The 18618-nt window shown below is 42.7% G+C and overlaps 1 protein-coding gene across 1 annotated transcript in view; it reads left to right on the top strand.

Moving 5' to 3' along the window:
• Positions 1–18618, top strand: part of LOC138958716 (uncharacterized) — a 45888-nt gene that overhangs the window by 16453 nt on the left and 10817 nt on the right. The window contains exon 2 of the mRNA XM_070329966.1: positions 16849–18618. This exon is cut by the window's right edge and continues 860 nt beyond it. Coding sequence (XP_070186067.1) covers positions 16852–18618 — 1767 coding nt within the window. The 5' untranslated portion in view covers positions 16849–16851. The remainder of the gene's footprint in view (positions 1–16848) is intronic.

Genomic DNA, 18618 nt, shown 5'->3' with positions numbered 1-18618 from the left:
CGTCTGCTCCAGCGAGGGCCGAAACCAAACGGTTGATTATCACGTGACACTTATGCCATATTTAGAGTTGTTTGCACAGTAAATACATCCGCGAAAAATAGCTCGCTTAAAACTGTCTAAAATAAAAATTCCTCTGTAATTTAAAAATTACAAAACACCATGAAAAATCATCATCGACGATAGCGAATCTGCTTACATCCATAACACATTACAAAAAGCTCTAAATATGTACACAAATCGGTTTCCTTGCCAGACAAGGAAACTCAAGGCATCCTGTCAGGGAGAGAATGAGCCGAACTCATTTTGACCCGACCGACCCTATTTTTTCCCGCGGACCCTAAAACTTTGTTTCCATTTCTCAAAAACAAAATCCCCCAAAAAACCAACCTCTGGCACATTTTGCGAACCATTCAGAAACTAAAAATTAAAATTAATTTTTTTTTAAATAACAGACCTTTTTTGGTCATGTTACCCTAAACCAACATTATATTTTGGTTTGGCCTAACCCATTTAGTTGCACAGTCCTGCCCCGTGCAAAACAATGCTGCATACCAGCTCAGCTCTTGCAAGGATCTTACACTGGACAACACCATCCGTCCACTTGGACTTATACCCCAAACCAACAAGCCTGATCGTACAGAGTTGGACTATTAAGAAGTTTTTTTTTGGTTTTTTTACAGAAACTAGTGGCTTTCGTGAAATTAACTCTGCAGGGGAAGCAGCCAAGTGGTCAGTGTTTGGTACGTGTGTCCAGGTGGAGGGATGGTCTTATTCAGTGCATCAGATTTGGCAGTTATGAGGTTGTGACCAAGTCCGAGATGCACGAGAGAGTTACTAACCGGGTGGGAGCCATCCGCGGTGTTGGGTTGGTTGAAATTGAGATTTGTTGTGATTTCAACGCATGAGACCCCCGCGGTTTGTTCTCACCCGGTTGGGTGGCGCCCACTTTCGCTTCGTGCACCTCAGTCCAGAGCTGTTATTGGGGAACATAGTTATACATTTCATCGCACTTATTATTTAAACGAAGAAATGCCATAAAACATAATATTGCTATTTCATATGTTACGTGGATTTCCATTGGTCAATTGGGCAAAACTGAGCTCAGTGCAAAAGTGATATCGACGACATTTCCGTCGATATCAGTTTTGATATCGACGACCTCTTTATTGCTTCCCCACTTCAAAAACAAAAACACCTAAATTTAAAAACAAACAAATATTATATGAAAATGTAATGATCCCAGAATTTAGTTGAGCAAGTGACTAAAGACTTTTTGAAAGAAAAGACATTTTGAAATACTGAAAAGTACAAGAAAAGAGTGAACAAAAAGAAATAATAATCAGAGGGAGGGATATGGAACAGCCAAAACTGAGACAAATACTTTTGTAATTTCTTTACAGTAAATACAAAATGTCCAGAGAATTAGCAATATATCTAACACTAGATGATTACCCGCTTCGCCGGGAAGAAGTAGGGCCGAATACCCCCCGGCGAAGCTTCGCCGGGATGAAAGCGTTGTGGACAGTGACCTTCTAAAAATAGTAACGGGAATATCCGGCTTCGCCGGGATGAAAGCGTTGTGGACAGTGACCTTCTAAAAATAGTAACGGGAATATGGATTGACGCCACACGAAGGAAGGGAGATAAACGCAAAACACTGGAGAAGATAAGGAAGAGTTACTGGGAATGAATCTGGGAAGATGAACAGAAAAACCAAAATCGGTTCAGCGCTGCGCGCTGAGAGCACGTGTTGAAAATTCTCATCGACCAGGTTGTGTCCGGGGTCTACCTGAATATGCCCACCAAATTTGAAGCAGATCCATCGAGAACTTTGGCCGTGCATCGCAAACACACACACACACACACACACACACACACACACACACACGCGCGCGCGCGTCGTATATATATATATAGATTGACTGACTGTGTGATGATATCTTCTGCTACTGGTCTGTTTCGACAGTGATATCAAAATCTCGACCTTCGGTCTCGATTTTGATATCCCTGTCTCAACAGATCTAGACCATAGCAGAAGATATCATCACACAGTCCGTCAATATTGGGTAGTAGCGTCAATTCATGATTCAGAAGAAGAAAAAGAAGAAGAAGAAGATATCCTTATGAAACAAGCTCTCACTCTCTCTTATTTAATTGTACACTGTTTTTCTTCTTCTTCTTCTTCTTCTTCTTCTTCTTCTTCTTCTTCTTCTTCTTCTTCTTCTTCTTCTTCTTCTTCTTCTTCTTCTTCTTCGTTCATGGGCTGAAACTCCCACGTTCACTCATGCTTTTGCAGGAGTGGGTTATCACGTGTATGACCGGTTTTTCCCCGCCATTCAGGCAGCCATACGCCGCTTTCGGAGGAAGCATGCTCAGTATTTTCGTCTTTCTGTAACCCACCGAACTCTTACATGGATCACATGATCTTTTTCGTGCTCACTTGGTCTTGTGCTTGCATGTAGACACGAAGGCAGAAAAGGCACTAGCAGGTCTGCACACAAATTGACCTGGGAGATCTGAAAAATCTCCACCCTTAACCCACCAGGCGGCCGCGGCCGGGATTTGAACTCATGACCTTCCGATTAGGAAGCCGATGTTTTATCCACTGGGCCACTGCGCCCGTCGGACACCGTTTACATTCTTTAGTATCAAAACAGTCGCAGCTTGAGGTTCATAAACTTTGCCATGAATGCATCTGTCTATCCCAGGCTCAAGGCTCAAGGGTTTCAATTATTGTAATGATTTGGTACGTATCTTAAAGTAGTAATCGAAAAGGCGAGGAGTACTGACTGTCATTGTTTGTGATCAGAGTTTGCCCGCATGATTCATGAATTGGACTTTTATTGTTGAATTTCTATTCTCTTGAATCGTTACCATGACATTATCTCAAAACACAGTCGCAAGAACTAAAACATGGTTGATTGGTTGTAGGTTTGTCATGTCCCTTCAAGCTATTTGGCTTTTTTCGGGACGAATTCAATTTTGTTTTCTTTCTCAGTTGACATGTTGGTATGTGTCAGTGTTTGAAACTACATGTATTTACATTTCAGATCTATCACAGTAAGGGGAAGAAAGTTTTTTTTTTTTCTAAACTCCTGTGTTTTCTCACCTGTTACTTCAAATTCAGTTTAACATTTTGACCTCATTAAAAAAAGTTTAATTTTTGGCTCACGTAAGTGTAGCCTATGCGATCGTAACTTTGTCTGTCTGTGCGTACGTGTGTGTGTGCGTGTGTGTGTGTGTGTGTGTTTGTGCGTGTGTATGTCTGTGGTAGAAACTCTAACATTTAAAGACGTCACATTACATTGACGTCACATTATGACGTAAGAGGGTTAGACGTCACGCGAAGGAAGTACTGAAAGTCTCGGTCATTATTATTTTGAGCGGGCCGAGACTCTGTTGGCAGTCGTGATGCAATCGTAACTTTGTCTGTCTGTGCGTGCGTGTGTGTGTGCGTGTGTGTGTATGTGTGTTTGTGCGTGTGTATGTCTGTGGTAGAAACTCTAACATTTGAAGACGTCACATTACATTGACGTCACATTATGACGTAAGAGGGTTAGACGTCACGCGAAGGAAGTACTGAAAGTCTCGGTCATTATTATTTTGAGCGGGCCGAGACTCTGTTGGCAGTCGTGTCCCTGTAAGTAGGCTACATGCAGACAGACAGATCTAGATCTAGTGTCTCGCTTTCTTGCACAGTTTCACCTATGCTCTTTCTGTGTGTGTGTGTGTGTGTGTGTGTGTGTGTGTGTGTGTGTGTGTGTGTGTGTGTGTGTGTGTGTGTGTGTGTGTGTGTGTGTGTGTGTGTGTGTGTATGTGTGACGGAGTGATTGAGTTTGTGTTACTGTTTGTCGATTTCTTACGTGAGCCTTGATGGCTTCGCCTCTTGTTAGATTTTGTTCTGAGTGGCGGGGGGGGTCATGCCAATACGTCCCAGTACCATTGTGTCCCAGTACCATTGCGTCCCAAAAAAATGCCGTCTCATTACGTCCCATTAAGCAATCCCATTGGGTCCCAATACCATTGGGTCCCAGTGCCATTGCGTCCCGTACCATTGCGTCCCAACAAAATTGCGTGTCGATAGGTCCCAAGAAAATTGCATCTCGATACGTCCCATAAAGGAATCCCATTACGTCCCCGTACCATTACGTCCCAACACAATTGTTACTTGAGCAATGCTTGAACGCTGCGGTGGGCAGTGTGTGTGTGTGTGTGTGTTAGTGTGTGTGTGTGTGTGTGTGTGTGTGTTATGTACGTGTCTACATTTGTGCGTGTATGGGTTTCGCTATCTGTGTGTCTCGGTGTCTATGTGCTAAAGGTTCGATGACTGGACAGTCAGTCTAGCTTTTCTCAGAAACGGGTTTAAACATCGTCTACTCAGTAAATAAGCCTACAGTCATGTCATGCTCGATTACATACAGTGGAATACAAAGCGGTGTACTGTACTGTTTCGGTATTTTTCTTTGTGTCGAGCACCGCTAAAGCACATATTAATTTTACACTTCGGTTTAGGTTAGCGTGCTTCAGTTCATTTTAAAAGAAAGAACATGGTTACCTCAGAAAACCTGTAAGGAAAGCAAGGAGCGCCTCAAAACAAACAAACTGACATGCAATATCCTTTACAGTTTCTGATTATATCGTGAAGGATTTTTTTTCTCCCATGAACAAACATTTATCTATTTATTTATTTATTTTTATTTTTTTCCACTTCACATCATCTTGACTAACCGGTACACATCTTTTTATTTTATTTTTATTTGTGAAATACTGCTATGTACCGACACAATTTTTATTACAAATCGTGTTGAACGCGTTTTGTAATAAAAATTGTGTAATCCGAACACGGTTTGTAATAAATTTATTACAAAACGCACTTTTATTACAAAACGTGTCGCTACACTGCTACAGTAACATCTCAGAAATTAAATTCACTAGTATTGGGACCTAATGGTACGGGGACGCAATGGCACGTAATTGTATTGGGACGTAATGGTACTGGGACGCAATGGTACTGGGACCCAATGGTATTGGGACGCAATGGTACTGGGACGCAATGGTACTGGGACGTAATGGTACTGGGACGTAATGGTACTGGGACGTAATGGTATTGGGACGTATTGGCATGTTCCCGTGGCGGGAGGGTCGTCTCAGAAACTAAAACATCACAATGTCAATGAGAACAGGGCTGGTGGTAAAACGTTACTGTACCATACTGTATTCTTATGAATCGTAGACCAGAAGATGATTGCTGTTACTGACATTGAGACGCGTTTGCCCTGGAGTTGTGATCGCGTTAATGGGTTTGATTCCTTCAAAGGTGAAATTACTCCGACGTCAAAAAAGGCAGAGAGCATGAATATATAGACCGACCTGATAACTTTAAAGCACTTAGATACAATCGAAATTAAATATAAGTAAAGAAGACAGAGGGCATGGGGTTGGGGAAATGGATACAGAACAAGGAACTTTAAACTTCTTTTTTTATAACAATTCAGTTATCACTGTGTTGCCACCAACAATCGTTCTTTTCTCCTCATCGTAGCTGAGAATATCCGTACATACCATAAACTCTACATTTGCTTTTCACTTAAAAATGCTAAAATTCTCTCAATGTCATTAAGAACAATCTCGTGTCTCTGCGTCCAAGTGTTTGTACTCCGTTACCGTAGTGTAGCTTAGAGCGATTGGGATTGGCAGATCCATTATTTATGCTAATGACCGTATCGTATTAGGTGCAACGCAGCAGGACGTTATCGGAGATGCTATGCGGTGAATACAGGTCATCGAGGGCATGCCGGGTTTCAGCTTGGGGCGTTTGACCAGAGTACGCCTTTAGCTGTACATACCTCCCATCCTGTCTTGAATATAATTATGGTCTTAATCAATTTGAACTGTTCTAAATATCTTCTTCTTCTTCTTCGTTCATAGGCTAAAACTCCCACGTTCACTCATGTTTTTGCACGAGAGGGTTTTTACGGGCATGACCGTTTTTACCCCGCCATTCAGGCAGTCATACGCCGCTTTCGAGGGAAGCATGCTTGGTATTTTCGTGTTTTTATAACCCACCGAATTCTGACATGGGTTACAAGATTGTTTCCCGGTCTTGTGCTTGCGCGTCCAAACGAAAGGGGACAAGGCACTAGCAGGTCCGCACACAAGCTGACCTGGGAGATCGGAAAAATCTCCACCCTTATCCCACCAGGCGCGGCCGGGATTTTAAACCGCGACCATCCGCATAGGGGGCCGATGTCTTATCCACTAGGCCACTGCGCCCGTCGTTCTGGATATGATAACCGGTGAATATAGTCCGTCGAGGGGAGGCAAATGTCGATACACGTCCAGGGGCGTAGTAATCAGTGGTTCCAAGTATACAGCCAGAACGTTGTCAGAAGTACCCGTATACAGGGCCTCCCATGTTCTTATGTTCTGACTGTGTGGCTAAATTATTTATGGAGTCTTCTCTTCACTGAACAGAAAAACGAATTTTAAATGACGTTTTGGCAAGTAGTCTCCTTGTTTTATACATTGCATTTTGTCTTTTCAGGATTGAAATGGCGTGTGGTTAAGTTCTGTCCATTAGTAACTGATCGTTGCTCTCCATGACATTTCTCGACAAAGTGTCCACATCTCTATCACTAGTATAGTGTGGTTAATTAAAGCTTGGTCCTTTTTTGTTTTGGGTACTTTTGAATATTAAAAAAATCATCTCGAACATTATGTCGAGGGAAGGCGATCGCATCAGCCATCACTTGTACGTAGTGGGCCGAACCCTTTCTAAAACTCTTCCTACGTGCTTGATATTTTGGACGGGCGCAGTGGCGTGGTGGTAAGACGTCGGCCTCCTTTTGAGGTCGTGAGTTCGAATCCCGGTAGCTGCCGCCTGGTGGGTTAAGAGTGGAGATTTTTCCGATCTCGCAGGTCAACTTATGTGCAGACCTGCTAGTGACTTAACCCCCTTCGTGTGTACGCGCAAGCACAAGACCAAGTGCGCACAGAAAAGATCATGTAATCCATGTCAGAGTTCGGTGAGTTATAGAAACACGAAAATACCCAGCATGCCTGCCCCGAAATCGGCGTATGCTGCCTGAATGAATACACGTACAAATCCACTCGTGCGAAAAACATGAGTGAACGTGGGAGTCTAAGCCCACGTTTGTGAAGCTCTTCTGTCGAATGAGACCGATCGGGAAAAATGGCACATTGCAGCGGATATACGCAATTTGTGGTCAAATGAACGAAGTAATCTTCAAATAAATACAGTGGCATAGTTCGCACCAAATGAAAAATCTCAGTTTTTCTTCTTCTTTTTTTTTGGGGGGGGGGGTGGCATGAATGACGTACAGGTTTTCGTCAAAGATCCTCCTATAGCCTAAAATAGCTTAACTGCACACGTTTTTAGTGCTGTTTTTTCTGCAGATGCTATCCTGTCTGAAACTTGTAAATCATCATTGCAGCTTGAAGATTATAACCCGAAGCATGCAGAATCGAGGATTTTAAAACTGTGTTGGCATCTCTTTCGCTACTGCCATTTGTTTCGGGGTGGGTTTTTTTTTGTAGGGGAAGGGCTCCTAATATGGACCGGCTCCTAATATGGACCACCTCCTGTTCTGACAAACTAACGGCGCTAGAGCGCTCAAAACAATTTCATTAGCTGTATTCACCCTCTCTGGATAACTTTCACATGTCAAAACAGTTGCAGAAACACAAACCTGAAAACCGTTAGGCTTTTTCTCTATGTTTCACTTTTGGCAGGGTTCACTCTAAATTTGACGCCTAAAACGGACTTGTTTCTGTCCACAGCCAAAGTTTTTATCACACAAAAATTGCTACATATGACAGCTAAGACCGTATTTGTTACATTTTAGCAGTGCTGACCCCGAGTTTCTACTGCAAACAAAAAATAATTGCAAAATCTCAAAGTATGTGTGAGTCCCCTAATATGGACCACCTTCAACAAATCGAAGAAAATAAAAGCTAAATGCTCTTTTCATTAATTCATTCAGAAGCTTGCTGGAAATAACCTATAACTAGCCTTCGAGATTTAAAAAAAATATCACAAATAGTCTTCTTTTCGTGGAAGTTGATAATTTCACTTATTTTCACTCTGTTTTTGATGAGTTTCTTTAGTTTCCTGGTGTGCTTCAAATAATGCTCTCATCAACCCGAAACAGATAAATCTAAAGCATATTTTGATTAGTCTGACTTGCACACTAAGTTGTATCATGTTATTCTGAAGTATAGGGGGCGTTTTACAGTGATTCGAGAAGGCCGCTTCAGTGGTCCATGTTAGGCGCCCAGGCTCCTAATATGGACCATTTGTGTTTTTTTCTGTATTTAATTTTTGCTGAATATCTATCAAAGCTATTTCACTCTAATTAGGCCTAGCGGTCAACCTAATAGAGAAGGACTACCAAACACAAAATGAAACTTCTTAGCAAGAAAACAAGCTAGTTATCAGCATGAAAAAAAAAGTGGTCCATATTAGGAGCCCTTCCCCTTTGTTTTTGTGAGTTTGTGTGTGTGTGGTTTTTTTGTGGTTTTCGTGTGTGTTACTTTGTACCCGTAGACAAACAGCAGTATATATGACATTATAGCAGACAAACCTGTACGAAGATTTATAAAACAAACAATACAATTTCTAAGGAATTTAAATAGAAACACTCTTCTTGTCTTTCTGCGGACACTGACCAATTAAAAAAAAATGTTAGACTTAAAATCCATTCTCTCAAATGTTATCAATTACGGACATTGTCTATCCTATTTTTCCTCGTAGGATGTGGACTGAGAAAAAGAAAAACATTCTGACACTTGCCCGAAGGAACAATCGATGATACACTAGGTGTATTTGCAAAAAGACTTGGCATTTGAAAAAACAACATGGCACGTTCGTTCTTACCCTCAGGAAAAAAGTACGTCACTGCGCTGGAGTGTCCCTTGAAAAAAAAAAAAAAAAAAAAAAAAAAAAAACTCGTTGCTTGCTTCTTGTGCTGTTCATTTAATGTTTTTTTCAACAATGAAAAAACCCACTTCACTGATTTCATGCGTTACGAAATCGACTAAAACAAAAGGGTTTTCTTCTTGAGCATCTCTTCCAAAGCGAAATCTCTGACGTCAAAGCCGAGAAGACGTCACAAAGGGCATATAGGTGTCAAGTGAAAAGTCTGACACCTCTGATGTACATGTCTCCTGAGGAAATCACAAAGTGTTTCCAGAATGAAGTTTGTCTCGGTGAGTCAGTCATATCAGCCAGGCTGTGCATGTGTCGGTACCGTATAAACCATTAACGGTACATTTTGCGAATGGTTATTGAATCTTAGAGATGTCTCACTATGCTTATAGTGGTGTCTCACTATCTCTGCCGAGCCTTTTACACGGGATAAGTCCATCACCCACTTAGACACCTCAAAAATCAACAGCCTTAGTGCTCTCTGCGTGTACAGACTGGGAAATATCTGATGAACTCATTTCTTAACGAACTCTGGTGGCAAGTTTTAAAATTAATTCATCAGAAACATGTTACTCTGCATAGTAAGTTAGTCAGGATGAAGTCATCTTGAACTTTAGTGTGTTAAATTCATAGCTCAGAATTCAGAGGCATTTAAGCATCCAAATTTGCAGAACCTGCACTTGTAAGCATAAGAAGTCATTTTAGATCCCTTGGAAGTCACGGAATGAACTCCGATGAACTGGACGAATGCATTTCGTTTGCATGCGTCAAAGAAGAAATTATCCGTATGAGCGGACAGGAGAGACAACACTATCGTGTAAATTATGTCCCTTGGTTGACAACGCACGCCATTTTCGCGGCATTTTCGTCGATCAAACGACCAAATTAATTAATTATGCTTAAGTTTGGAGCTCAATCCGTCAAACAATTTCACGACAAATGTTCTTTGACTTGATTACAGGGACTTGTATCAAAAACAAGTAAAGAATGCCACTGGATTCTGAGCTATGAATTTAACACACTCAAGTTTGTTTTTTGTTTGTTTGTTTGTTTGCTTGTCAGCACCGCCCTGATATCACCCTTCGTGGTGGACTGGGCGTTAAGCAAACAAACAAACAAACAAACAAACAAACAAACAAAAATCCCATCTAAAACCTGGCCAGATCTGAGAATTGTCAACCGAACTTTGGTCACGGGAAGGACTGTGTCTTTAAACAGATACTTCCGTCCCAAGAATGGAATGGAATGGAATGGGATATGTCGCCTGCTACTGTGGAACTGAATATAAGATTCTCTATCTTGCTATTCTACGCCATGATATTAGCCTATAATTATATACTGCGTCAAGGGCAGAATATACCTGCGCAGTTTCAGCGGCACAGACGACGCACTGCATATTATTGACGCTGCAATAGGGGTTATGACGTGTGGCGGACTGGGGTAATCTGCAGTGCGTCGTCTGTCCTGCTGAAGTTACATAGGCGAGCGCCAGGCCTCATAATGTGCCATACAATGCCATGCCGTGCCCTGAAATACTATGCTGATTAACGCCGCGCTTTACAATGCCCTGCGTGGCATACATTTCTTTCGTGACATGCATGACATTTGTTGACATGGGATGCAATGTGATCCGATGGGGGTGTTTATTGGTTAAAGGATACCGTCCTTCCCGGATAAAAACCTATCTCGTACACCCCCAATAATCTGCCCAGTTGTGTGAGTTTTGTTTCCATGACACAAGAGTATCCTTTCGCTTGAACACCTACCAAAGTCAGCGACGGGCGCAGTGGCGTGGTGGTAAGACGTCGGCCTCCTAATCGGGAGGTCGTGAGTTCGAATCCCGGTCGCTGCCGCCTGGTGGGTTAAGAGTGGAGATTTTTCCGATCTCCCAGGTCAACTCAAGTGCAGACCTGCTAAGTGACTTAACCCCCTTCGTGTGTACACGCAGGCACAAGACTAAGTGCGCACGGAAAAGATCCTGTAATCCATGTCAGAGTTCGGTGGGTTATAGAAACACGAAAATACCCAGCATGCCTCCCCCAAAATCGGCGTATGGCTGCCTGAATGGCGGGGTAAAAACGGTCATAGGCCTACACGTAAAAATCCACTCGTGCTAAAAAACATGGGTGAACGGGGGAGTCTAAGCCCATGAACGAAGAAGAAGAAGAAGAAGAAGAAGAAGATACCAAAGTCAGCAGTCTGTGCTGGTATGCACGAAACCAAAAACTGGGTCCCGCACAACTGGGTGGGAACCAGCCATTGGTTCGGATTTTGGTTGAAATCACAACAAATCTCAACTTGAGCGAATCCGACCCCGCAAGTGGGACCCAGTTCCGGCTACGTGCACACCAGCTCTGGTTGCTTCCTGTGCAGAGAGAGTTGGAATTATCTGCTGATCTAATTTTGCACATTGACATAGTTGTATTTTCATAATTAGAAGAGCAATCACAAGTGTTTTCTCTCCCCTAGATTCGCCCTTGAATTGTTGGTTTTAATACAGACAATTTCATGTGCAAATGTCAGCTTCTGTGAAATTGTCTTAGCATTTCAAGAGAAAAGGTTAAACTCTGCGTCACCTTCGGGTACAGCTTTCGTCATTCATCACTTTGCGTCGAGAGATACAAGACTATGGAAAGGTTTTGCTGAGTATTTCTGGGTTCCTTTACAAGATATAGAAAACAAGATTGGTTTTCCTTTTCGTCTGTATGCCCGTGTATCTGTCTGTGTTCAGTCTGTCCATGTGTCTGTCTGTGGGGAGGTGTCTGTGTGTCTTTCTATGTGTCTGTCGCTCTCTTTCTCTCTTTCTCTCTCTCTCTCTCTCTCTCTCTCTCTCTCTCTCTCTCTCTCCCTCTCTTCCACTCATCTCTCGCTCTTTCTCTCTCCCTCCCTCCCTCCCTCTCTCTCTCTCCCCTCTCTCCCCCCTGTCTCTCTCTCTCTCTCTGTCTCACTCTCTCACTCACTCCCTCTCTCCCCCCTCTCTCCCACCCCTCTCTCCCACCCCTCTCTCTCTCTCTCCCACCTCTCTCTCTCTCTCTCTCTCTCTCTCTCTCTCTCTCTCTCTCTCTCTCTCTCTCTCTCTCTCTCTCTCTCTCTCTCTCTCTCTCTCTCTCTCTCTTAGTGTTAACGGATGTGTAGCTGATCGGAGTAACTTTATTCCCAAGTGAAAGGTATAACTATGTCAATGTAATTTTGTAATTTTTGAGTTCTCCTTATACATGTAATTCCTTAAATGCACATTGTGTTGCATTCCATACAATGTATTTCTGTATTTTATATGATTGAATTTATATTTGTAATGTGCGTCTGTCTTTATGTGTTGTATAAAGGACAGGTTGGAAGAATAGGCTTTGCCTAAAACCTTTATCCTTTTGTAATAAAGTTCTGAGTCTGAGTCTCTCTCTCTCTCTCTCTCTCTCTCTCTTTCTCTCTCTCTCTCTCTCTCTCTCTCTCTCTCTCTCTCTCTCTCTCTCTCTACTAGTCACGCGAGGGTGACGCCGACTAGTGGTTTATTGGTTTTAAATATTTGTGGTTTGCAGATTGATTGGTTTAATGAGTGTGTGTTAACTGTTGGATCAGTATTCTCCTTTGTGTGTACATACTATACCTTGCTTTTTACCCTTAGTCTTAGATATTTTTGTTTACCTATGGCTTTCGTGTCGGTTTTTGTTTGTTTGTTCGTACTCATAAACTAGTTTGCTATGTTTTTGTTGTTATTAATGTTTTGTTCATTCGTCCTTTTACCCCTTTTATGAATGATGCAGAAATTGTTGTTTTACCTTGTCTATAAGGCTTCTATTAGCTAATGACAATAAAGTGTCAAAGCGTCAAAAAGCGTCCGTCTCTCTCTCTCTCTCTCTCTCTCTCTCTCTCTCTCTCTCTCTCTCTCTCTCTCTCTCTCTCTCTCTCTCTCTCTCTCTCTCTCTCTCTTAGTTTTCGTCTGTCTATTTCTTGATCTGTCTTTCTATGATTTTGCACTGGTTTTCTATACCTTTGTTGTTTTCTGCTTCTTCAAGGTTTGGGGGGGGGGGGGGGTTGTATACGGTCCAATTTGATTTGGTTACGCTGTAATGTGTTATGCTGTCCTGTGACGTATTGAGTTGAGTGTTATTTCAATATATTCTTTGCTTAAGTCAGTGTTGTATTTACTTTGTGTCTTTCGAGGATTCTATTGTCAACCCTTAGCAAAGATTTTTTTAGTAAGATAAACGAAAAATACATTGACATGCATGCCATAACAACATGGAAGACGCAAAACTTCATCAGCATACACGTGAAAAAAACAGCCACTCGGGTTGTACTCTGGTGACACATGGTGACACATGGTAGCACATGGTTACACATGGTAACACATGGTTACACATGATGACACATAGTTACACATGATGACACAAGGATATACTGGGTGACACATGGTTACACATGATGACATGGATATACTGGGTGACACATGGTTACATATGATGACACAAGGATACACTGGGTGACACATGGTTACACATGATGACACAAGGATACACTGGGTGACACATGGTTACACAGGATGACACAAGGATACACTGGGTGACACATAGTTACATTGGTGACATCTCTAAACACGTCAAACTCTAATTCGAACAATGATTAATAACACGTAAAACGCACACACCATCTGCAAACACAAAATACGAACACGACAAGTCATGTCAAAATGCGGTAAACGTGTCGTAACAAAGTAGTACTCTCCGTCTCAAGAATCAATGCCAGAACCAGGTACCAGTCGTAACGTCATGATGTTGAGGAGTCTGGGTCTGTGGCGTCGAGTACATCCTTAACCGTCTCTCTCGCGTCACTCATGGCCACTCGTTACCTTGACCACAAGGGGTCTGGTCATCTCCGGCAACTGGACAGTCAATAGACGGAGTGTATTAAGTGCTTTGGGTGCCCACGCTCTTACTGCGTCCACCAGTACGAGCGTATTGACCAGTTAGCACAAGCGTACAAAGAGACGCATTTTTGTTAATCTGCTTGTGGCAGTTGAGTATTTGTTGAATCCTGTGTCAGTGATGCGACAACTTGATTTCAAATTTCAAATTCCCATTTCATTTTATAGAGCCCCAAAAACGGGGGAGGGTTATAAGCTGTTGGCCGCTTGGTTGGTTTGAGACTCGCTGTTGTATTGTAGTTGCTGTTGCGCAGAGGTTTCAACAGCGTACAATCTAAACAAACACACACACACACATACACATTCACGCATGCACGCACGAAAAAGCATCACCACACACACACACACACACACACACACACACACACACACGCACGCACGCACACACACACACACACACACACTGACACACACACATGAATACATACTCACACACGCCTTCTTCTTCTTCTCCTTATTTTGACTCTGTGGAATTTGCTTTTCTTTCGTCCGTGTTATTGTCGAACCTGCCCTGGCGACCACCTTTCCATAACGAATACCTGCCGACTACGACCACACCAAAGTATACCCAACCCTGGTATCGGTATAACATACCTTCCGTCCCTACTAACACCTGTCTAAAACGACCATGATTATTTGATTGGTCCCTGGGGTGGTCGTTGCAGACAGGTCTGACCTTAACAGCTTTAGCCCCCAGTGTTAATCCACGATTTGATGTCGGGTAGTCTTCAGTGTATTGTCTGTTAAACTTAACTGTGGTTGTAAGCATCATGTCATGCTTTTAATCGTCAACATCTTTTCGTAAGGACGTCAGGTTACGTTCAAGCTTTCGCGTAGGATAAGGGCATCCCTTCACCTGGAACTGACACAGCAAAATTCCACAGCCCCGCTGCTTTCTGTGCAGGACAGGAGTATTACGTTGCTTATTTGACTTTGAAAGGGACACTTATGTCAATCTATAAATATGCCTCACCCCGCACACACACAAAAACGCCAGGCTTTAGACTTGTTCGTATGTGTCCGAGTGGAAAGATGTCCCGTGGATTGATCAGTATAGTGGGGTGCCTGGTCGTTTTTACGAGAAGGAAATAATAATAATAATAAGAAGAAGAAGAAGAACATTTATATAGCGCTAAATCAAAAACTTTCGTTAAAAAGGCTTGCTCTAAGCGCTTGACATCTAAACTAAAACGTCATTCACACTCTTTACAATGATGTACAAGAACTTCATGTCACACTCTTTCATTCAGTATAGCACCATTCACACAGTTGTTATTCTGTACAAGACAATAAGTTAGTCTAACATTTAGAATGTTCATAAGATGAAAACAAGAGAAAACCAGACTGATTAAAACAACTGCTTAGTGCTAACAAAGAATGAATCTTGATGATAGCGTAATACATGTTTAACTGTTAAGACCATAAAAAACCTATATGCTAAAATAACTTCGAACTTTTAAGAACTTCTTATAAGATACACAGCACATCTAGATAAACACCAGAATGATAAAACAAAAGGCAACTCGTTAAAACTATTAAATGCATCAATGTCTAAAACACGAAAGACTCAAATATAAGATACACAATTCTCTAGAATTGTTTATTAAAACTGAAACCGACCTGCTCAAAGTAAACCATACCCACCCCCTCCCTACCCACCCCCAACCCTCCTCCTACACTAAATACTAATTTTTTCTACTCTTAACTTCCCAACTACACGTTATCCATAAACTATGCCCAGGAACATGTGTGTCCGCATTATGTGGCACCGACATGACTTGTGCATATCTAGCTTACAGCTAAGGGTTAAAGTTAAAGGACTACTGCAGTGAAAAATTATATTTATAATAATTTAAAACAAAAGACAAAAATAACAAGCTGAATAGAGATGGAACCGTTACAGAACAGGATGGCAAAATGTTGCGACTTCAAGGAAAGGATCTTATACATACCTGTCAAGTCTTACGTTTTTCGCGTAATTCTTACGGAATTTTGATGTTTTTTCAAGTTTTACGGCGTATGCCGAAGATCTTACGGTTTTTACAAAGCAATTTGGTCAAATAAAAAAAAGATCGCAAAGGTTCGTCCGAGAACAAAGTAACAGCTACACAATCTCGCGGTAACTGATCCGGCGGAAGTACAAGGCAACGCGCATGTGCACACCGTCAGCGCGATCTGACCGAGTACTGTGCGACCACGCTTGACCACACGCGACCTCAAATTAAAGCAGTTACATGTACTATTGTTGTTGTTCTCGGTATCTTCAAGGTATTTTCCCACGTTGTGCGAAGTTTTAAGCCATAGAAATGAAACTAAGGGAGTTGTGATGCATTTTCGAAGAGCTCGCGATGGAAAGCGAAAGGATCCTCTTTTGCACATTGTGGTGGGGGTTTCCATTCATGATTGAATCACTGTGCTCAATGAATGAATGTTGTTAAAACACACTTGTCTTGTGCCTTTACTATCATGTGGTGTTTTTGTGCATTCTGGTAACATTTTTGTGAGGGGTGTAAATGTGTGACTGCCAGGTTGGACGTGTGCCGTCTTTGTACAATTTAGGTGATTCTCGGTAAAATTTACATTTAAACATGCTTTGCATTTCAAAATTACATAAAACAGTGCAGTTCAGTGTTGAAAAAAGTTTGTTTTTTGATTATGTGTGAAATAATGCTGATTTCTTGTTTTTGTGTGTGTATGTGTGCATGTATTTAGTTCTTGTGGTGATTAATCTAACGACTTCTGCAGTTTTGCACGTTGTCTTATGCTTTTTGGTGCAAACTTATGGTTTTGTGAGCAAAATCTTATGGTGAGAGTCCACAAGAGCTTGACAGGTATGTCTTAAATGACTGCACCATTGTTCAAAATGGAGAAGAAGAAAAATGGTTCAAACGATTTTCTCCATATAAATACAAACCTTGATTGTACCATTGTTCAGATATTGAAAAAAAAGATTAAACTAATTGTCGATCTTCTTCCACAGACCATGAAGCACATCGGACTGGCCACACTGCTGACCCTCTTCCTGTCCACATGTCACGCTGCCCAGGAGGCAAACCGAAGCACTGACCCCAAGAGAGAACTCACTCGCCTCGCACGTATGCCGTCAAGCTTCGGCAAAAAGTCCTCGCCTCCAGAAGCCGATGGCAAGGGTCAAAGCATCAACACCAGAGATGGAGAGAAAGGAAAAGACTCCAGGGAGAAACGGTACGCTTTGCTGGACCAGATGCCACAGTCTTTTGGAAAGAGAGACGATGATGTTGAGAAGATCGACCCCGTTGTGCTTGGGAAAGGTGAGACTGCGGATTTAGAAGAAAAAGACAGACTGGTGCTGCTAGAGCGCGTGCCGCACAGTTACGGCAAAAGAGTGTCAGGATACAACAATGAACTTGCTCAGAGACTGCGGTTGGGCCTCAAGCGCGCTCTTCTTGATCGCATTCTTGTGCGTAACGGGAAAAGAGACCCCAGCTTCAAGTTTGGAAGGTTCTCTCAAGGACTGAGTGGTGTACCAGGTAAACGTGCTCTTCTCGATCGTATGCCGGTAAACTACGGCAAAAGGGAGTTCAGGTTGACTGTAAGGCCATTCCAGAACCTAAGCGACGAGGAGAGACTGGCTCTTCTTCGACGCATGCAAAGATACGGCAAAAGGGGCCCAGATTCAGGAGTTTCGATCTCTGAAGGTCATTTTGTTGAAGGCAAGCGTTCTCGGCTTGATGGTATGCCAGTCAGTTTCGGTAAAAGACGATTCATGACACGCTTCTGGCTACAACCCTCCCAAGGCGTTGGTCGGAGCAACAAACGCGCTGTACTTGATCGGATGGCGGTTGGATTCGGAAAGAGAGAATCCAGCATCACACCTGAAAATCCATCGGAAGAATTGGGAATCAGTGGCAAGCGAGCTCGTCTGGACCGCATGGCGGTAGGATTTGGAAAGAGAAAATCCAGCGTGACATACGGAAATACACCCAACGAATTTGAAATCAGTGGCAAGCGAGCTCGTCTGGACCGCATGGCGGTCGGATTTGGAAAGAGAGAATCCAGCATCACATTAGAAAATCCAACGGAGGAATTAGGAATCAGTGACAAGCGAGCTCGTCTGGACCGTATGGCGGTCGGATTTGGAAAGAGAGAATCCAGCATGACTTACAGAAATACACCCAACGATTTTGAAATCAGTGGCAAGCGAGCTCGTCTGGACCGCATGGCGGTCGGATTTGGAAAAAGAGAATCCAGCGTCGCATCCCAAAATGCACCGGAAGAATTAGGAATTGGTGACAAGCGAGCTCGTCTTGATCGAATGGCGGTTGGATTTGGAAAGAGAGGGTCCAGCATCAGATCAGAAAACCCATCGGAAGAATTGGGAATCAGTGACAAACGAGCCCGTCTGGACCGTATGGCAGTTGGGTTCGGAAAGAGAGGATCCAACATCAGATACGAAAATCCATCGGAAAAATTGGGAATCAGTGACAAGCGAGCCCGTCTGGACCGTATGGCAGTTGGGTTCGGAAAGAGAGGATCCAACATCAGATACGAAAATCCATCGGAAGAATTGGGAATCAGTGACAAACGAGCTCGTCTGGACCGTATGGCGGTTGGATTCGGAAAGAGAGAATCCAGCATGGACGAGGACACACCTCAAGAACTATTACGTGAAGACAAGCGTGCTTTGCTAGATCGTATGCCATTGAATTATGGCAAACGTGCACTTTTAGATCGAATGCCCATGAATTATGGCAAACGTGCACTTTTAGAT

This window comes from Littorina saxatilis, linkage group LG2 (assembly GCF_037325665.1).
Source record: "Littorina saxatilis isolate snail1 linkage group LG2, US_GU_Lsax_2.0, whole genome shotgun sequence".
NCBI lineage: Eukaryota > Metazoa > Mollusca > Gastropoda > Littorinimorpha > Littorinidae > Littorina > Littorina saxatilis.
Note: the sequence above shows the minus strand (reverse complement) of the source record. Positions and strands in the feature narration are given on the sequence as shown.